The 17,702-nt window shown below is 40.2% G+C and overlaps 1 protein-coding gene across 1 annotated transcript in view; it reads right to left on the bottom strand.

Moving 5' to 3' along the window:
* LOC138510734 (sodium channel protein 1 brain-like) overlaps positions 1-16,017 on the bottom strand; it is a 640,892-nt gene extending 624,875 nt beyond the window's left edge. Inside the window, exons 1-2 of the mRNA XM_069626485.1 lie at positions 15,772-16,017; positions 2,611-2,925 (exon numbers count right to left, since the gene is read on the bottom strand). Of these exons, the coding sequence (XP_069482586.1) occupies positions 2,611-2,925; positions 15,772-16,017 (561 nt within the window). The remainder of the gene's footprint in view (positions 1-2,610; positions 2,926-15,771) is intronic.
* Between the last annotated feature and the right edge of the window lie 1,685 nt (positions 16,018-17,702).

The following is a 17,702-nucleotide window of genomic DNA, read 5'->3' as shown; positions in this document are numbered from 1 at the left end:
ACCGGTCAATTGCTTTTGAATGTGATTTGGAATGAAGGGGAAAAATGCTAAAAATTGATTTAATTCCCTAAATTGGATTCAAAGGTAGTGGGAGCCGCTTTGGATAGTTTCAGGTAAACACTAGCAATGATGATTGAATAACTAGCAGATTGGAAACTGAATTCTGAAGTCAGATGCAAAGAATAGCTATTTTACATGTGGTGAAATTGAGCCAAATGCAGATTAGTGGCAAACATTTCGGCGCGCGTGAAACACAATTACAGAAATACTAGGAATGCTGCTTAGTTCGTACCATTGAAAGTTGAGGATGTTAGCTTCAATTTTACACTTACATTTTGTTTCTAGCATGTACGGTTCAGAAGTTATAAAGGTTTTAGTAGAGGTCGATTATTTCAGAAAGAGTCAAGGTTTTCAAATGAAAGATGCGCTTTTGGATATTACAAACAATCATTTTCTTGGCACTAAGGAGGCTATGAAGATGCAATGAAGATGCAAGATACCCAATGGTACAGCTTCCTCATTATAGTCTTTCTTGAGTTGAGGATTTGCTTTTTCACTGGCTGCTGCCACCTTATGGAATCAACTGCCTCACTCGCTTCGAGTCTTTGAGCATCACTTCCTCTTGCGTTGCTGTTTAAAAAACCATTTGTTTTAGATGTAGTGTTTTCTGTTTTAGGTGCTGTTTTGTTTGGGTTTATTCTAGTGCCATGATGCCTTTATTGGTGTGCGTCCTGCGCTTTACAAATAATCTTAAAATAAAACAAATGAGGAAAACAAAGAAACCACGGTTGTGGTTTTGCAAACTTGGCAAATTCGTATTTACTATATACAACTCCTCCCAAATGTTGTTGGGATAACTGGTAAGTAAGTAGAAAGGCTTTTGTCCAGTGTTTTCCTGGGCATGGCTTGAACAAGCCCAGGCTCAAATTGAGGTGAATGAATTCCAGACATACCCGCTAGTTCGACAAACACCTATCTACAGCTTTCAGCACTGTGCACCATAGAATACAGTTAATTCACATGATAATTGTTGTACATTTGTACACAAGGCTCCTAACCCTTTTCTTTCTCATGCCCTCCAACGCATTTTACCTATCCTTACAATCAATGAATCAATCAATCAATCAATCAAACCAACACTTATAAAGCGCAGAAACCTTCCCCATAGTCATTAGGGCACTAAAATGAAATAGGAAAAAAGAGAAAAAAGATGAGACAAGGGAGAAAGAACTCAGGCAAACAAATCTGTTTTTAACTGTGCCTTGAAAAGACTGAAGTGCTGTGTTTTACGTAGCGACAAAGGTAGAGAGTTCCATGGTTTTGGGCTGGCCATTGAAAAAGCTCGACCACCACATCTTTGCAACTGGTACAACGGAGTTTCCAGCAAACATTTGGAAGCTGAACGTAATAAGCGATTAGGGAGTTACTAAGTACATGTTCTCTTATAGTGCCCGAAAACCTCTACCCTGCAATGCTCAATGAATCATACACAGAGATTTTAGCTGAATCAACCGGAAGCCAATGGAGGCTTTGTCGGGCTGCTGAAATAGGCATTCCATAAGGGATGCCTTAGCTAGACTGACTGGTGGATCCTGCAGCACTACCAACAAATTTCCAAAATAAGCAGGCTGAGTTAGGATAAGGGTGTTACAGTAATGAAGAATACAATTGATTGTGGCAGTTATAGCTACCACGTGAAAGTCTGATGCAATAAAGGGCAAAGCCCTTTTCAATTTTTTCAGCTTAAAAAAGCCTGCACTACAAATAGAGCTAGTGTGAGCCACTAATGACAAGAAGGCCAAGATCTTCATGCCTAGTTTTTTTTACAGCTTCCACAGCAGAAGGCAGAGGGCTAAGATCAGATGGCCAGAAATCCGATGTCCAGGACTGAGTTGCAGCCCCCCGGCCCAACCACTAGCACCTCTGCTTTCCCCCCATTCAGCTGGAGTCAGCCTTGTCCCATCCAGCTACTCACTGTTGTTAAGCAGGCTCTTAAACAGTCAGCCCTACTGTCCCACCAAGATCCATTCTAAAGAAGATCTGTGTATCATCGGCACAACAGAAAAAATCAAAGGAATGTATCACAGAGGCCAAAGGTTGGTCATAAACACTAATAAGAAGAGGTGAAAGGCCAGACCCCTGAAGGACCCTACAAGCCAAAGCCTCAGGAGGTGATCTAAAGGAGTGCAGTGAGACACACTGTTTGCGGGAGTACAGAAAAGACTTAAACCAGTAATATGCACTACCGGAGATACCAATACAATGGAGCCTAGCTGAAAGAATGTTGTAATGTCATCCTAACTATCAACTAGCTACCCATCTTTCCTCCTCCCTACCCTTACTGCATGTTCCATCATACTCCTCCTTTGCCTCTTTGTCAGGTAAATCGCTTCAATGCCATTACCTATGGAAGGAGGCGCGGTACAAATGCAAGAAAGCATAATATAATAGAATATTGATTATGTGAAACCCTAAAACACTAATGTTGCCATGTATGTGTTAGAGGAAATCTTATAGTGCCTGGTGCAGCCCTAGACATCATTGCAAAATTATGTGCATGAGAACATTTTGAATTAAATAAAACAGCAAAGCAAATATACTGCAACTCACCAGAGTGATTGCGCTCATCAAGGTAACGGCAAAGAACATGTTGTTCCACAATGCATTTTGTACCAACTTGAAGGCCATTCTCCTCAAAAAAAGGTAGAACCTTGCTATGGGAGTCTTCCAAAATGCAACTCCACAGGTGCAGGAACAGCGCTTGACCCAAGAAGCAGGGAAACATGGGTATAGCTCATCCTTTCCACTCTTCCCCACAGCGGCCTTGCTCAGCTTTTTGTTGGCCTTGAGTGGTTCTACTTTCGTGGCAGTTGTGCACTGTACATCTAGAGCTGTTCTGGGAGGAGCTTCTTTCACAAACTCAGACTGTTGAGAAAAAACGGTATGTATCAAATTTAGAAATGGCATTGACAACTATTATTTTTAAAGAATCATGTTTGATAAGGATCTTTCACATGCATAGTGACCATACAATCAGGAGTGGCCATCAAAACTCCACTTTTGAAGGCTCACACATTCAGGAAATTGAACTGAGGTGTCTGGGTTATAGGACCTAAAGTTGCCTTTGCAGTCATGTTGAACCTCTTCAGGATACAGTGGCTACTGACTTGGTAAAAACGCTACAGAGTGGTGTAGCCGAAAACAAAATATAAAGGTGACACTAGACAATGTCACAACACACTTTCTGGGCGTAAGCAGATTTGTAAAGGGACAGAAAATATACTCATAGAGCAACCGCACTCTAGGAACTAGCAAGGGTAGAACACCAAACATGAGTTTCAGCCTGCAGGAAAAGCGTCCCTGCTGGCAGAAGTATGTTTTAGACACCTGAAAATGAGCAGAAAGTGCGCGAGACCAGTAGAAACACTCACTAAAGGGAATGTATGACCTATGGCACTGGAAACAAGTCCCTCTGACCGGGCGAGACCTCGCGTGCCACCATCTTCAAACCAGTACTGCAATCCTCCACTGGTGGTCTCAGTGTTCCAACCTGTAGGTTGGCATGCCTTTTTGTTCCTCTAGGACCTTCCTATTTGATGACAACCGATGCCCCCGTTTGGGGTACACTGCTACCTTCGATTATCTGCAGATTAATAATGTATGTAACTCCCAAGAGAACATTTTGCTTGTGAATCTAATGGAAGTAAGAGCATTTTCTAGCTTTCAGGAATTTCGTTCCACACCCATGGCCACTGTGTACTGATCCTTATGTACAACAGCTCTTAGGACAATAGCTGCACTGCTACCAGGGCATCAGCAGGGCCATAGTTAGATAGAGACTACAAACCCCCATTGGGATCTCCACTGGCTGCCCCCACACAAACAAGCTTCACAACACCCAATATGCATACAAACTAAGCCACCCACATATTACAACTGAACAGTCCTACCAACAGACATCAAACATCAGACCACTACACTTCAACAAACAGTTTATCTATCATTGTGCCAATCAACATGTCCTAACACAACAGGCACACAGGTCACCCTCTGGGCGCAGATCAACTGCTCTCAACAAGAACCACCTACAAACAGACGCACAAAGAGAACTGAGGTACTTCTGACGTGCACACATCAACACAACAGCGAAGCGGTCATAAATGTTCCCTCGTTCCCCATTAGCCAAACACAGACGCTCTCTTTCAGAACAAAAGAGTTCCAAGAAACCATGCAGTGGACACCATATGCAACCCAATAACACATTATAACATACCCCAAAGTCACAGCTGTCTATGAAAACAGCATGAAAAATACAACTAGCATTTAAAGTCAATTAGGAACCGTGAGGGCATCAGTCTCTTAAATGTATTTTTTATTTAAACGTCCTTGGCGATGTGTAAACACAAACATGTGCTGTAGAGAAACTGCTTCAAGCATCACGTGTTTCTAACTTAATCAGGACTTGTTAATAACCATCTTCAACCTTAAAACAGCAGGATCATGGCGATCTGATTCGGCAAGTAAAACACCAGACCAAAACACCAGGCCACTGAAATGTGAATTCCAGGGTATTTAGATTATTTTGAGGACAATTGCTCAAATCTTTGCAAATGGCACACAGACAAACGTTGCAAAGGAGTATGTCCTATATAAATTGTATTATTTAATGGTTTTTCTAATCAGCAAGAATGGGTATTGAAAATAAGCAAAAAGGTTGGAAATAATTGCCAAAGAAAAATGGTTGGTAGGTACGCAATTAAGAACTTGCTAAAGGAATGTATGGACACAGTTTTACGGACTATGAAGACGGCTAAGTTTAAAACAAGTTACAAGAACTTTGTTAGGAGACACAAAGCTTCAATTTATGCTATAAATTGGTTTGTTATGTGGGGTATTGTGAGAGGATATGATTTCTGCTGATTCTGTGCTAAATATAAAGCATATACCACAAACAGAAGTTGAGGTAAAAAATAAATAAATAGGATAACTGAAAATGGGTGGAGCATATATATCCTTCAGCTGTATAGTAGGGACATATTATAGAACACCCACGTGCCCCAGCAAAAAATCACTGAGACAAGCATTTTTTAAGAGAACAATTCATCTCTAATTTAAAATTGACAGGTGCACCAGGCCCTGACCGGAATCCTAATTTGGTATATAAAAAAAAGACCCGGCCTATTGGGCCACTACGTTGGGACACATCTATACGAACATTGTCCTAATGGGTAGGATACCAGTTAGTTGCAAAGCCTCAATATTGATTCCTATATTTAAAAAGGGTGCGAGAGACAATCCAACAAATTATAGGCTATTAGCCATGACAGATGTTTGTGCTAAAATATTTGCTACATTACTTCTCTCAGAAATACAAAAATGGACAAAAAGAAATAATCTCTGCTCAAACCAACAGAGTGGATTTAGGAAAAACATGCAGGTTTCATCTAACCTATGGTCCTTAACCTATTCAATGCGAGATTGTTTAAGGAAGTAAAAAGGTGCATTGTTTATATGCTTTATAGACTTCAAAGGAGCCTTTGATACTGTGGACCGCAACCTGCTATGGCTGAAGTTGGAAAAGCTAAATATGAATCCAATGTTACTATACTTTCTAAAGGAATTTTATACAAATACCAAAGTAAAGATCAGGTTGGAATAGGAGGGTCTGCTGATTGGGGAAATTAATATGAATTTTGGTTTAAAGCAGGGCTGCCTGTTGGCACCGACTGTATACAATTAGCATTTTTCCGATATGGGTCCTCATCTAAATGCTTGTCATAATGTCCCCACTAAAACAAATGAACAAACAAATTGCCTGGATGGGCTACGCTGATGATACTCTTTTAATGGATAAGACACAAATAGGCTTACAGCAGAGTATGGATGCATTATGCAATTACTCCAGGAGAAAGCCTGATTATAAATCATCAGAAAACACAAATGATGGTAATCTGACCAGGCAAAAGGAGAAACCCAGGATGGAACTGGAAGATGGTGGCAGAAAATATTGAAGTTGTATATTTGGTATGCACATCTCTGATTCAATGAAGATAGATGAAATCGAAAGATATGTATCACTAAAATTGGAAAGGAGGTTTATTACAATATTGAACTTCATTAAAAGTAAAGGTGGGTACTCAATAGAAGGATTTTTGAAACTTTATAAAACGTTTTTGATTCGTAGTATCTGTTATAGTTTACAAATGTATATGATGAGGGAAACTGAATAGATTAAAAAAATTGAGGGAAAACTATGGAAAAGAGTTTTGGGCTTACCACAGAGTTCTTTGATGGAAGCTATACATTTTCAATTGAGAACCATCTCTTTAAGCATGCAATGTAAGATAGCCAAGGGGATATTTTATAATCGGTTTATGAGTGACAATATTTCCTGTGAATCTATATTTGTACGTTTTAAAATAGGGGAAATGCCCTGTCGATATGGGTTTTGGAAGTGAATACATTCTTTGAGGAAATAGGCTATGAAATTAGGAATGAGCTACCTATCTCAGAAAATGAGAAAAGATTAAAGAATGTGCGAATGTGTGGCTGTCATGATGCCTACCCTCGGGCATCAGGACCAAGCCCATCAGCTCAGGGAGCAGGCATCCAGATACTTATTAAAACCCCAACAGCCCCGGCTGGGGGCTGTTTGGGTTCAGTCCTGGCGCCTTAGGCGCCAGGCTCATCATGGAAATCAGTCCTGGCGCAATAGGAGCCAGGCTCATAGACTTTACTTACCTGATGAAGACCATGCTGCTAGTGAGTCCAAGCCAACGTGAGGCCTGGATGGGACTATTTTTCTACAGGGACTATTTTTTACTTGGGCGTGGTTCTAGGGAACTTCTTACCTGGAACTACTTTGGAGGCTATTTAAACCACGCCCGAACAACAGCACACGTTTCGTGTTATTCTGCATTCAGCAGCGTAACGCTCACCGTGCCTGCAATCTGTATCCAGTCTTCTGCCACGCCCGCCTCGAATCTGGAGCTCCTAAAACCAAGAGGAAAGAAAAGGACAAGATTAGAAAACAAACTATTTCATATTCCTCACCTGATTTCGGATCCATCTCGCCTCCGGACCTGGAAAGAACATCATTTCTGTACGCATCGCATCTCCAGCTGCAGCGCCGTGCCATACACACCAATCCTCGCAGCATCTATCGATTCGGCGCTGCCTCCATCATTTCTTCGCCGAACTCCGGCACCTGAGGGTCATAAGAAAACAACAAGGTGAGCCGAGAAAACCAACAAATAAAACACTTATCATCATAGACTTACCTGATTACCACCGGAGGCATTATTCTATAACTCTCCACATCTTCATGTGCCGCACCTGTAAAGGGAGAGAAAACAACACGTTAAACACGGCAACATTTACCAGACGGCATCGGGTAATACAGACTCTTACCTGAACGCCACCAACTGCCACGAGGGGTATCTTCTCACGATCTTAGTTGCAAGACAAGGAAGGAAGGGGGGAACAAGAGTGAATCATCGGACATATTGAACTCTATGAACTTGATACTTACCGAACCTTGCCAGGAACCTCAGAGTCAATACTCTCTGGAACTCTCCCACCCCTTCAAACCAGTGAAGTAACTGGCATCAACACGCCCCTGCAATCCACGCAGGATGGAGAGCTCATCATTTAAAAACATAAGGTGAGGTTCCTAAAAGGGGATATCGTAAGTGACAAGAAGGGAGAACGAGAACAGTGGGATGGGGGCTATCACTCATATCCACGGGTGGCTAAATCCCTTTCTCCACTTGCAGGAGAATACTTCTACGGATCAAGCAGACGAGATTAGGCGGGCCAGTCCAGACAGTCATCTCGGCACTACGCATCACGTTGGTGGAGACCGCAGCTGTCCGGGTCCGATCGACGCCCCTGTGGTAACCAGGTAAGCGTAACAGTGGCATAGCGATGCCCGACTCTCAGAGTTAGGGAAACAAAGGAAATATAGGTCTAATGTTAAACAGGGTTTTCAGCTAGATTCACCTTACACATATTTACCAAATTATTCTAACCTTGGGGTGTGAAGATGTATTCTTCTGCTGATGTTAGAATTACTACCCACACTATCCCGTATTGCAGCATGGATTAATATGGACTATGAACAGATTGTGTGGTATGTTTCCATCCTCAGTAAATACAATGTTGTCTAAATGGCATGATCCTTATGAAGTGATAGAGAAAACAGGGACCATCTTGTTGTCCATCAAGAGGAAAAACAAGAACTGTTATTTATAAGAAAACATGAAGAAGAATACAGGAGAAGCCTGGTACCATCTGGAGCAAGGAGCCATATCCTTGAGGGACATTTTGGAGTTATCTATTTCTTTACCCGTTTGAACATTTCTAGAACACTGAAGCCCAAAGACATTATCCATTTCACCTTAGAGTGCATTTCCTTAGAATGTGAGGGTCAGAATAGCATTCTGGAAACAGGATGATTTTGTTTTGGACATTCTGACACTGACAGATCCTTAGTTTTGAGTTCAGGTATGCACAGTGAGGCATTTTCCCAACCCCTTTTTATTTATCAATAAAAGTCTTTAGCCAAAACCATGTCTAACTTGTGTCTGAGTTTGATTCCTGACTTCTCACAGTGCCCTCATTGTATTTTTGAGAGTTGATGGCATGCACTGCTATGCTATTTAACAGACATATCCTGCCACAATAACAGAAGGTCATATGATCTGTTTGTTTTTTCATGTTTTGTTTTATACCCATTGTATGTGAACGTACTCTTCCATCCCCCCCCGCACCACACAATGAACATTGACTAATCCCACAAATACCTGGTCATCACGTTTCAGTTGGCTACCTGATGCGTAATATGCTGGTAGCTCTACCTGTGCATACATCCGTAATTGCACACAAAGATGTACTTGAATGCACCTGCCCATGTTATCTGCTTATGTTGTTACACACAAACAGTTTTGATAACTGTATGTGCATCTCTCTGCAACTGTTATAATGCAATTGAGTGGTTTGTGTGTTCTGTTTGAAAAAGTCGATAAACTATGTTAAAAAAATGACATTTTTAAAATGACCCAATTTACAATGTTAGTCTAATAAAATTATTATTTTTTTTTTAACCACAGCACCCCAACAGACGCTATAAGTTTCACGCTCAACACTCGTTTTTTGGACCACATAACCTCAGAGTGATGGCGGCATTCATGCAGGACACAAGTGATGACAAATTATGTCTCCAAATAGTAGGCCTGAGCCCACCTCTGGGGATACCTCTGTCGCTGTGGCTCACCTTTTACCTTTAAGGCAAAAAAATCAGCCTCCCCAGTCTCTTCATCCTTCAAGGTACCTGTGTTTTTTCTGTTATCACGCTGCTGTCAGCAACGACTGGGAAATGCACCTAACAACACAATTCCACCTCAAAGAGAGCGATAAAGAGAGAGAACTAGATTGGTGCATGATATGCTGGAATCCGATAGGTATTTATATTTATTAGCACCCTGAGAAGGGAGTGCTGGCCAGTCAGGGTGCCTGGAACATGGCAGTATTGTATGGTACAAGCCTGTGTTCTGAGCAGCCTGAGAGCTGCTGGCCAGAGCTCCCTTTCTTTCCCCACTGCTCCTTCCCTTCCCTGCTTGCTCCGCAACCATTAGCACCTTTGTAGATCCTACGTGGGATGTAAGGGTGAGTAGAAGTTAATATAAACAAATCTTACCTTCAGGTACAGCGCCACGCAAGCTTTTCGGAGTATGTTTCCGTGTTCATGACGCCACAGCCATCAAAGGAAAAACCAGACTCTGAAAATGGAGCGCAGTTCAGCACATGAAGATGTGATTTCTTTTGGTATTAGTTGTACCCGCCTAGGATCTACATGGATTTACATGGATGCTAATGGCGATATAACCTTTGGAGGTAGGCCCACCTCTCCTGCTAATGGCCCGCCACAGGTGTTAAGAGACGGTTGGTTCGCTAGGCCCCTTAACTTGGGCTCCGGGCCATTACAAGCTGAGTCGGCCCGCCCCCTCACGTCATATTGCCCCTGTATAACTTGAAAACTAAAAATGCCCTAGAACACAAAACTGAAAAATCTAGGTCTAGCATCTTCTGAATGTATAACCCTGTGTTATCCATTTGGCTATACATCTACTGCCCTTGAAGACATTGTAAACCACATCTTTTTGCAACTGATCGTACCCACTCTTCAAGACTGCATACTTCCCAAAATCAGGCTGAGCATATAGGACTTGTGAAAGCAATATATTTCACCCATTTCATGGTTGTGTACTTTTGCTGTTGAAACATACCTTTCTCTGTTGTCCTTGTGACTATGTGTGTGCTATATAAATGCACTATGAACAAAATAAAATAAATTACATATTTTCGGAAAAGATTAGAACAATGTATTCTGTAAGATCAAAACTGTGAAATAATTACTTGTTGAAATGACTACACTATACTCAGATTTCAGTGGAGGAAAATAACCTTAGATGAATAGATTGATATTGTTGATAATCAGTACAATAATAAAGCAAATTGATGCATTTTAAACTGCAAACAAAAACTAGTGTTAAGTTTTTGCTAATCATTCAAGTCCTCAACTGCTAGAAAAGCCTCCCAAATGATGAGTTTGGAATCTCACTATCAAAGGATTTCATAATAGAACAAGTGTAGTTATAGTGTGGAAGTAACAACAACATTATAGTGCTCAATACAACCCAAATGTCTTTTGGTGTACTGGCTGCAACTTAGCAACTGAGCTGGATATGATCAACCAAGCACATAGCATACATACACAAACATAACTACAGTGGTGACATCTGATTGTCAAAGTAAAGAGATCAAAATGTACCTTGAATGGCAAAGGATGTTTAGAATGAACCTAAATTAAATGATTGCAAGGAAGAGAGTGCAGAAAATAGTTAAAATATATCAACTAACTGTCACTAAGCGATTGAGGAGGTATATAGAAGCAGTCCTTTGATTGAATCATTATCAGTTGGGGCCTAGCTAAGTTTCTGAACCATAGACTCAGCAGTGTAGATAGAGACAGTAGGCCTCATTACGACCCAGGCATTAAGGGGTTAACGGCGCCGTAAAAGGTGGCAGCGCCGTTAACCCCTTACCGCCTAATTACGAGGTCCCTTTGCGGGTCCCTACCTTAACGGCTGGTTTTAGGACAGCCAATAGCTACTTTTCTTACTAACCTCACTACACTGGCTCTCTGCGACCGCACTGTGCACAGCGTACTCGCACAAATAACATTACATCACTGAGGCGAGCACCCACGTTTGCCGAGAGTTAAAGACCCTGTGATTGACCAAAAAGCAGAATCCATTTTGAAAAACACAATTATCACCGAGCCCCCACCTTTCCGGGCTCGCTGAAACTTGTCTTTCTCAAATGAATTGTGGTGTTTGTATTTTCAGATGTCTAGGACGGTGCTCGCTTGAACAGTACACAAACCATAGCAAGATAAGATTACTATGATTTGTGTACTTTTCAAACAATTAAACAAATTGCGCCATTTTCAAAATATAATTTTCCTTTCATCGGAGTTCAACTGGCAGCTCTGCCCCTTCTGAACGCTGCCTCATCGGAACTCCGCCCCTCCTCCAAACCCCGCCCCCATACCAACCCTTGTAGAACCCCTCTCCACATATCTTCCATTTCCACCACTTGCTATACCTACTTCACAGCGCTCACCTTTTACGCAACTCGTGCTCTGAAACACTCCCCCCATGTTGTCATGAGTGTGTTCAATATCTGTGGTTTGTGTTTATAATTACCTTTCATCAATTATCAGTTATACAATAACTTTCTGGCTACACTATCACTTTTCTGCTTTTATGATTTATTTTATTTATTTATTTAAAATGTATTTATTTTTATTCTTTTGCATAGCACTTCCACTTCTCCCCACCCCCATGCACTTTCACCCTTTCCCTCTCCCATGCACTTGCATGTTCTCAATGTCACTGGGTTATAAGCCGCCCAAAAAGTGCTCTTCCTATGGTTTTAGCAACTTAACCATAACTACATGGCCGCTACAGCAGGCTATGCACCAAACAGAACAGTTGTATGTAGTGTACTTACAAGGCACAATGAGTGTGATATGGTGTGGTAGTGCATCACTCAGGCGGCTGTGGGGAGGGGCTGCAAGAGGCCATGCTCCATAAACAAACTTTGTATATAGTGAAATGAGAAGGCACAATGGTTCCGATATGCTGTGGTGTTTCTGGCCAGGACCCACAGTCTTGACTGCATGCCCAAAGTCCATGCACCCAAGACTGAAGTCATAAGCAGTGGCGTTATAAGTGAATATGGGAGTGCTGTAATGCGCTAGTTGTGTGCACGCCGTAATGTCTTGGCTACATGGCTGCAGACGATGGTCCCAAGAGTAAATTTATAAGTAGCTAATTTACAAGGACCATGGTTTCGATATGCAGCAATGGTTGTGGCTAGGAAGTAGACTCTTTGTGCTTTGGTCGTAAGGCGTAGGTCGTAGATTAAACACTGAAGATGCAAGGGCCAGCCTCCAGCCACTGCAGCATATTACTACCATAGATTAGACGTGTAGATTTGCATGTGTAGAAAATGACTGCCAATATACTTACTCCTTACTCTGTTCAGAATCCACATATATTTTTTAAATGCTTTTCGTACTTAGCGGAAGTATACCTTTTTTAATTCCTGTGATAAAAGAAAAAGGTATGTTAGTCTTTGCATTTTATGAAAACTTACTACATTGCATAGTAGACAGTATACCCTTTTTTTTACCCTCATATTTAGTTTACAAACCAGTGTACTGTGCATTTCTTTGTTTGCTTTTCTAATCCTTGGGTATGGGGAAAGAAAATCCTTGTCGGATTAATAAAAAACCTTCTTTTGCTATGGTACTAACTACTTCCTTGTTTCCTTTGAGTGTTTCTTTCATCTTTCTGATTAATGTTATGTTTGCTGCCTTCCTGCCGATTTTTAACAACAGTTAAATACCTGTAGGCGTATTGTACCTGTGCATTTGTTCCTACAGATCTGTGATATTCATTTATTTGTGTTGTTGTTATATACTGTTTCCTTCATCTTTCTGATTAATGTTATGTTTGTTGCCTTCCTTCCGAATTTTAACAACAGTTAAATACCTGTAGGCATATTCTAACTGTGCATTTGTTCTACAAATCTGTGATATACATTTATTTGTGTCAATGTTATATCCTCTTGGGCATAACATTGACACAAATAAATTGTGTATTGGCGTATTCTTACTGTTTGTAGTCTTTCACATAATTATTTGGCAATCTTGAAGTACACACTATTTATGACATTTTGGCTTTAAAAAGATTAAATACTCATTTGTAAGATTAGCTGGCAATCTTTGCTTTAGATTAATGGTGCTATCATTACATTCGAACCATCCACATTTCTTTTTAATGTATGCAGTGTAGTGACCTGCACTGGTTTTAGTTCCTGCGTGGTAGATTATACCTATTGTTGTAAAGGTTTCCTTTCCAAGTGACACTTGACCGTGTGTGAATCCAGTCAGTTTGCAGTTGTTTTTGGTACCATTTGCATTATAACGTAGAAGCATAAGTATTATGTAGGCACTATGTGATTGTATCAGTAAGGTGGAGCGATTGTCTGAATTGCAAATAGTACATAATATGCAACGGTTTGCATTCTGTACAAGTTGCTGAAATGGAATGCTTTCACAATTTGGTATGGAAAAATACACAAATCGCTCATTTGGGATTTCTTCCTGTATCACATTGCTACAGAGAGTGCATGTATGTTTCCACATGTACGAAATCTGGAAGATTTCATTTACTGGTATGCTTTGTTTTCCAATACTAATAGTAAGTACATTAGACATTCTTGTGGATCTTCTTGTGAGTTCAGAGTGAATCTCACCATTCCAGCACAGTCGTCCAATTCTTGCCGTATTCCATGAACACTGTATGTGTTGTCAGGATTGCCTGTTGCATTTCTATGAAGCACTAATATTTGCAAGCACAATTGGCCTGTACTGCGCAAGTAAATATTGTTAACAATTGGTGGCAATTGAAATAGAATATTCATTGCTACATTTGCATAGCAATTTACCCCACTTTCATTTGCAAATTGGAATGGACCAGCTAGTTCTGTATCTGAGTGCATTTTTTGGAATTTCTGTTCCTTCTTTGCTGACGGACCTGGTTTACATTCCCTAATAGGTTCTTCTTTGTTTGTGGTAATTGCTGAAACTTTACCTTCTTTTCTTTTCTTTGAGGAATTTGCTGTTGGATTCTGTTGCATTTCTGTTTCGTTTAGTTTTCTTTTACCACATTTTACTTTCTCTGGAAAAGGATATTGTTTCAGATGAGGGGTGTACAGTGAACGCAGTGTATTGTATTCTAGAATGCAAGGAATATCAGCTTTCACTTTACTTGCATCAAAGTTCATTAGCAATAGAGCGTTAAGTGTACGTAAGCATGATAATGCTACGTAGTTCATGCCTTCCTTAAAGACTGTGTTTCCTATATCTATCAATGCTTTGTCTAGGGTAAGACCTTGGGATTTATGAATGGTAACTGCATATGCAAGAGTTAGAGAAAATTGCTCTCTACGTACATACATGTCTTTGAAGAGAAGGAATCGAGCAATCGAGCGCCCTATCCTATTCACTTCTGAAACTTTATCAATGCGAATATTGTCAAACTGAATGTTGCTGTCACGTGGGTATGATTGAAAGCCAACAACTGTACCTCGTGCTCCATTAACTAGCCCTTGCTCGACGTCAAGGTTACATTTAAGCATTGCTCTATAATTTATGGATCATTTTAATATTTTTTCCAACCCAGCTGTGTTGGAGATCGAATTTTTTAAACTATTTAGTCTTGTTGTGGCTTGCTCACACATGGGTACTGTCATACCATGTACGTATAGTCTGTCTGTGGTGCTAATTTCCATTATTGGTTGCATTTCTTTATTTAACATTGTTTCATTGAATTTGAAACAGCTTGCAAGAGTTGGCCTTAAGGCCATACAATTGACATTTTTGTGCCCTATTTGTTCCATAACATCAGTTGCACATGCAATATCGCCATAAAGTGCATGAATGTGCCGGTTTTTCAATACAACTTGTGCTTCTTGCGATAGTACACCAACTCTAGTACTTTTTAAGATGTTGGCATAAGTGAGAACTGCAGATTACCGCATGTTCTTAGTTAATTCTCTGTATTGGAAATGTTGCCACAGGTTGACATTACCTATGCTACCAACAGTTCTCAGGCAGAGTTTGTGGCCTAAGGTTTTAAAAATCGGTTCACCTTTCACTGGTGTCAATTGTAGAAGATCTCCGAAAACTATAATGTGTTTCTCTGCAAAGACTTCTTCGTTGTTACTTTTAAGTAATTCTTGCAATCTGAGGTGAATCAAAGCCAACATTAGGTTGGAGACCATGCTCACTTCATCTATTAGTAGCATTTTCATTTGTTTTAATACTCTAACTAATTCCATTGCAGATTCTGCAGAACGGTTGTAATAGTCTAATTTATTTTGATGCTCTACTGGAAGCAGTAGTAATCGGTGTAAAGTGACACTGCCTATGTTGTAGGCAGTTAAACCTGTGGGGGCCGTTACAATAGCTGACAGTTTGTTGTTTGTCAATTGTTGAAGGAACTTGCTAATGATTTTGATTAAGCATGTTTTCCCTGATCCAGTTTCACCACTCACGTACAGCAGTATAGGTTTGTAATTTTGGAAGGTACATTCTTTATTTCCGTATTGTACACCATGTACTATTTGTTTTGTTACGTCTTCAAAAATGGTGCACTGATCTTTGTTAAGTTCTGCATGTTGTACATTTAAGTCTTCTGTATATTCTTGATACTGATACAAGGTGTTTTCTACTTCTGCCATAGCGACTTCAGACTCATTTGATATTAGTGGTTGTCCTAGTGGTTCTTGACTTCCTGTTACAGAAGGTTGACTACTGTCGGAACAGTCCTTATCTAGTTGGGCCTGAAGTTCTTCTTCCTGTTGCTGCTCATTGTGTAACATTGTTTTGTACTGCGTAAAGTTGACATTGGTGATAGCGCTTTCTTTTGCTTTAAAAGTATCTTCATATCAGTCATAGTTTTCTAGTATGTTTTCCTCTTTTCTCCACGGTTTGAAAAGTTGTAACAGAGGCATGTAATATAGTTCTTTCTGTTGAGGAGTTTTTAATGACAATTTTACATGATTAATTAAGCATTTGTTTGGTAAGTTTCAATAAACTCCCTTCACAATCGGTCACTCTATATCTACGTTTGCTTTCATCGGGTTTTACATTATTTTTGTATGCAAAGTTTTGAGCTATGTGGTATAAACACATGCTTTCCAAAGTGCTGTTCGGATAGTATGTGTCCAGTAAATAGTTTTCTAGAATGTCTTGGCTGTTGGGATCATTTCTGGCAATTGTTTCTATGTTTCATATGATTTCAGCACTCTTTTTATAGATTTTGCAGGACCAAGACTTAGCCATACTTTGTTGTCTGATTTACCATACACAGCAGTACTGGTTAAACGATCTGCTGCTTCATAGGCGCCACATTCTCTATGAAAGAGCATTTTTATGTCTATGCTGCACAATTTCTGTGATAATGTTTTGTCTGATGCTAGGTCATCCCAGAGGTCTTGAAGCTCTGTTTTTTCTGCTTTTGTTAAGTAGGCTGTAACATATCGTGCAACAGCAGTTGAATTGTCTGCAATGTACTGCACATCTATATTTGCATTCCATAAGAGGGCAATGATTGCATTGTAATCATTTATATATTTTGATTCTTCCCTTCTTTTTATGTAATACGTGTTCTTAGGTGATTTACATTTAACACTATGTCAAACTGAAGACATGAAGTTGTTTACTTCACCTGTTTCTGTAACTGGTCTAGGGAAACCAAAGCAGCATTTGGTATAGTATTTACCTTTGTTTTTGTATTTGCAGTGACAATATTTGCCACATTTGTGTCTTTGAAATTGTAAAATCTGCCCATGCAGTTCACTATGTGTCTGTTGTGAAGGGATTTCACAAGTGACATATTTTTGGATAAACTGCAAAACAGTGATATCACTGTCATGACCAAATTTCGGTGCACCTTTGATCCATAACAGCATGTGAAATGTGGTGCTCCTCTCGCTTGATATTCTTTTCTCCAAAAGAAGTGTTGCACTTCTCCAAACGGAGGAACAGTGTTATTGCAAATAAAGTGTAGCATGGCAATGAAACGATGATGGGAATATCCTGACACATTAACTGGATCTAGAGAGCAAAGTTCTCCAGGTGTTAATATACCTATGTTGTTTTTGTTGCTGTTTGCTCTGCGTAGGAACTCATGTAAATCTTCCCATGCATGTTCTGCACAACTTAGCGTAACAAACCAAGTCGGTGGTCCAAGGTTTTTGATCATACAACGCACGTATCCGTGACGTCGGAACCAGTATTCCTTTGTACCACGCATGTTGGCAAACAAATTTGTTATGCTTGCTTGTAAAACCTCATCTTTTTCCTGTACTTTTGTATTAACTGCGTAGCTGACATATTTTGAAAGTGGGTTCCAGATTTCAAAATGTGTGCAACTCAGTAACATAGTGTGCTAATTTACTTTCATCGAGTAGGTGGAATATGTATTCCACATTTTGTCTAAATCTGGGATCTTGCGAATACATTCGTAAAGAGCGGTATTCTGATGCTCCAATTTGAGTGGGTC

Source organism: Ambystoma mexicanum, chromosome 6p (genome assembly GCF_040938575.1).
Source record: "Ambystoma mexicanum isolate Mex_15411 chromosome 6p, UKY_AmexF1_1, whole genome shotgun sequence".
NCBI classification, from domain to species: Eukaryota; Metazoa; Chordata; class Amphibia; order Caudata; family Ambystomatidae; genus Ambystoma; species Ambystoma mexicanum.
Note: the sequence above shows the minus strand (reverse complement) of the source record. Positions and strands in the feature narration are given on the sequence as shown.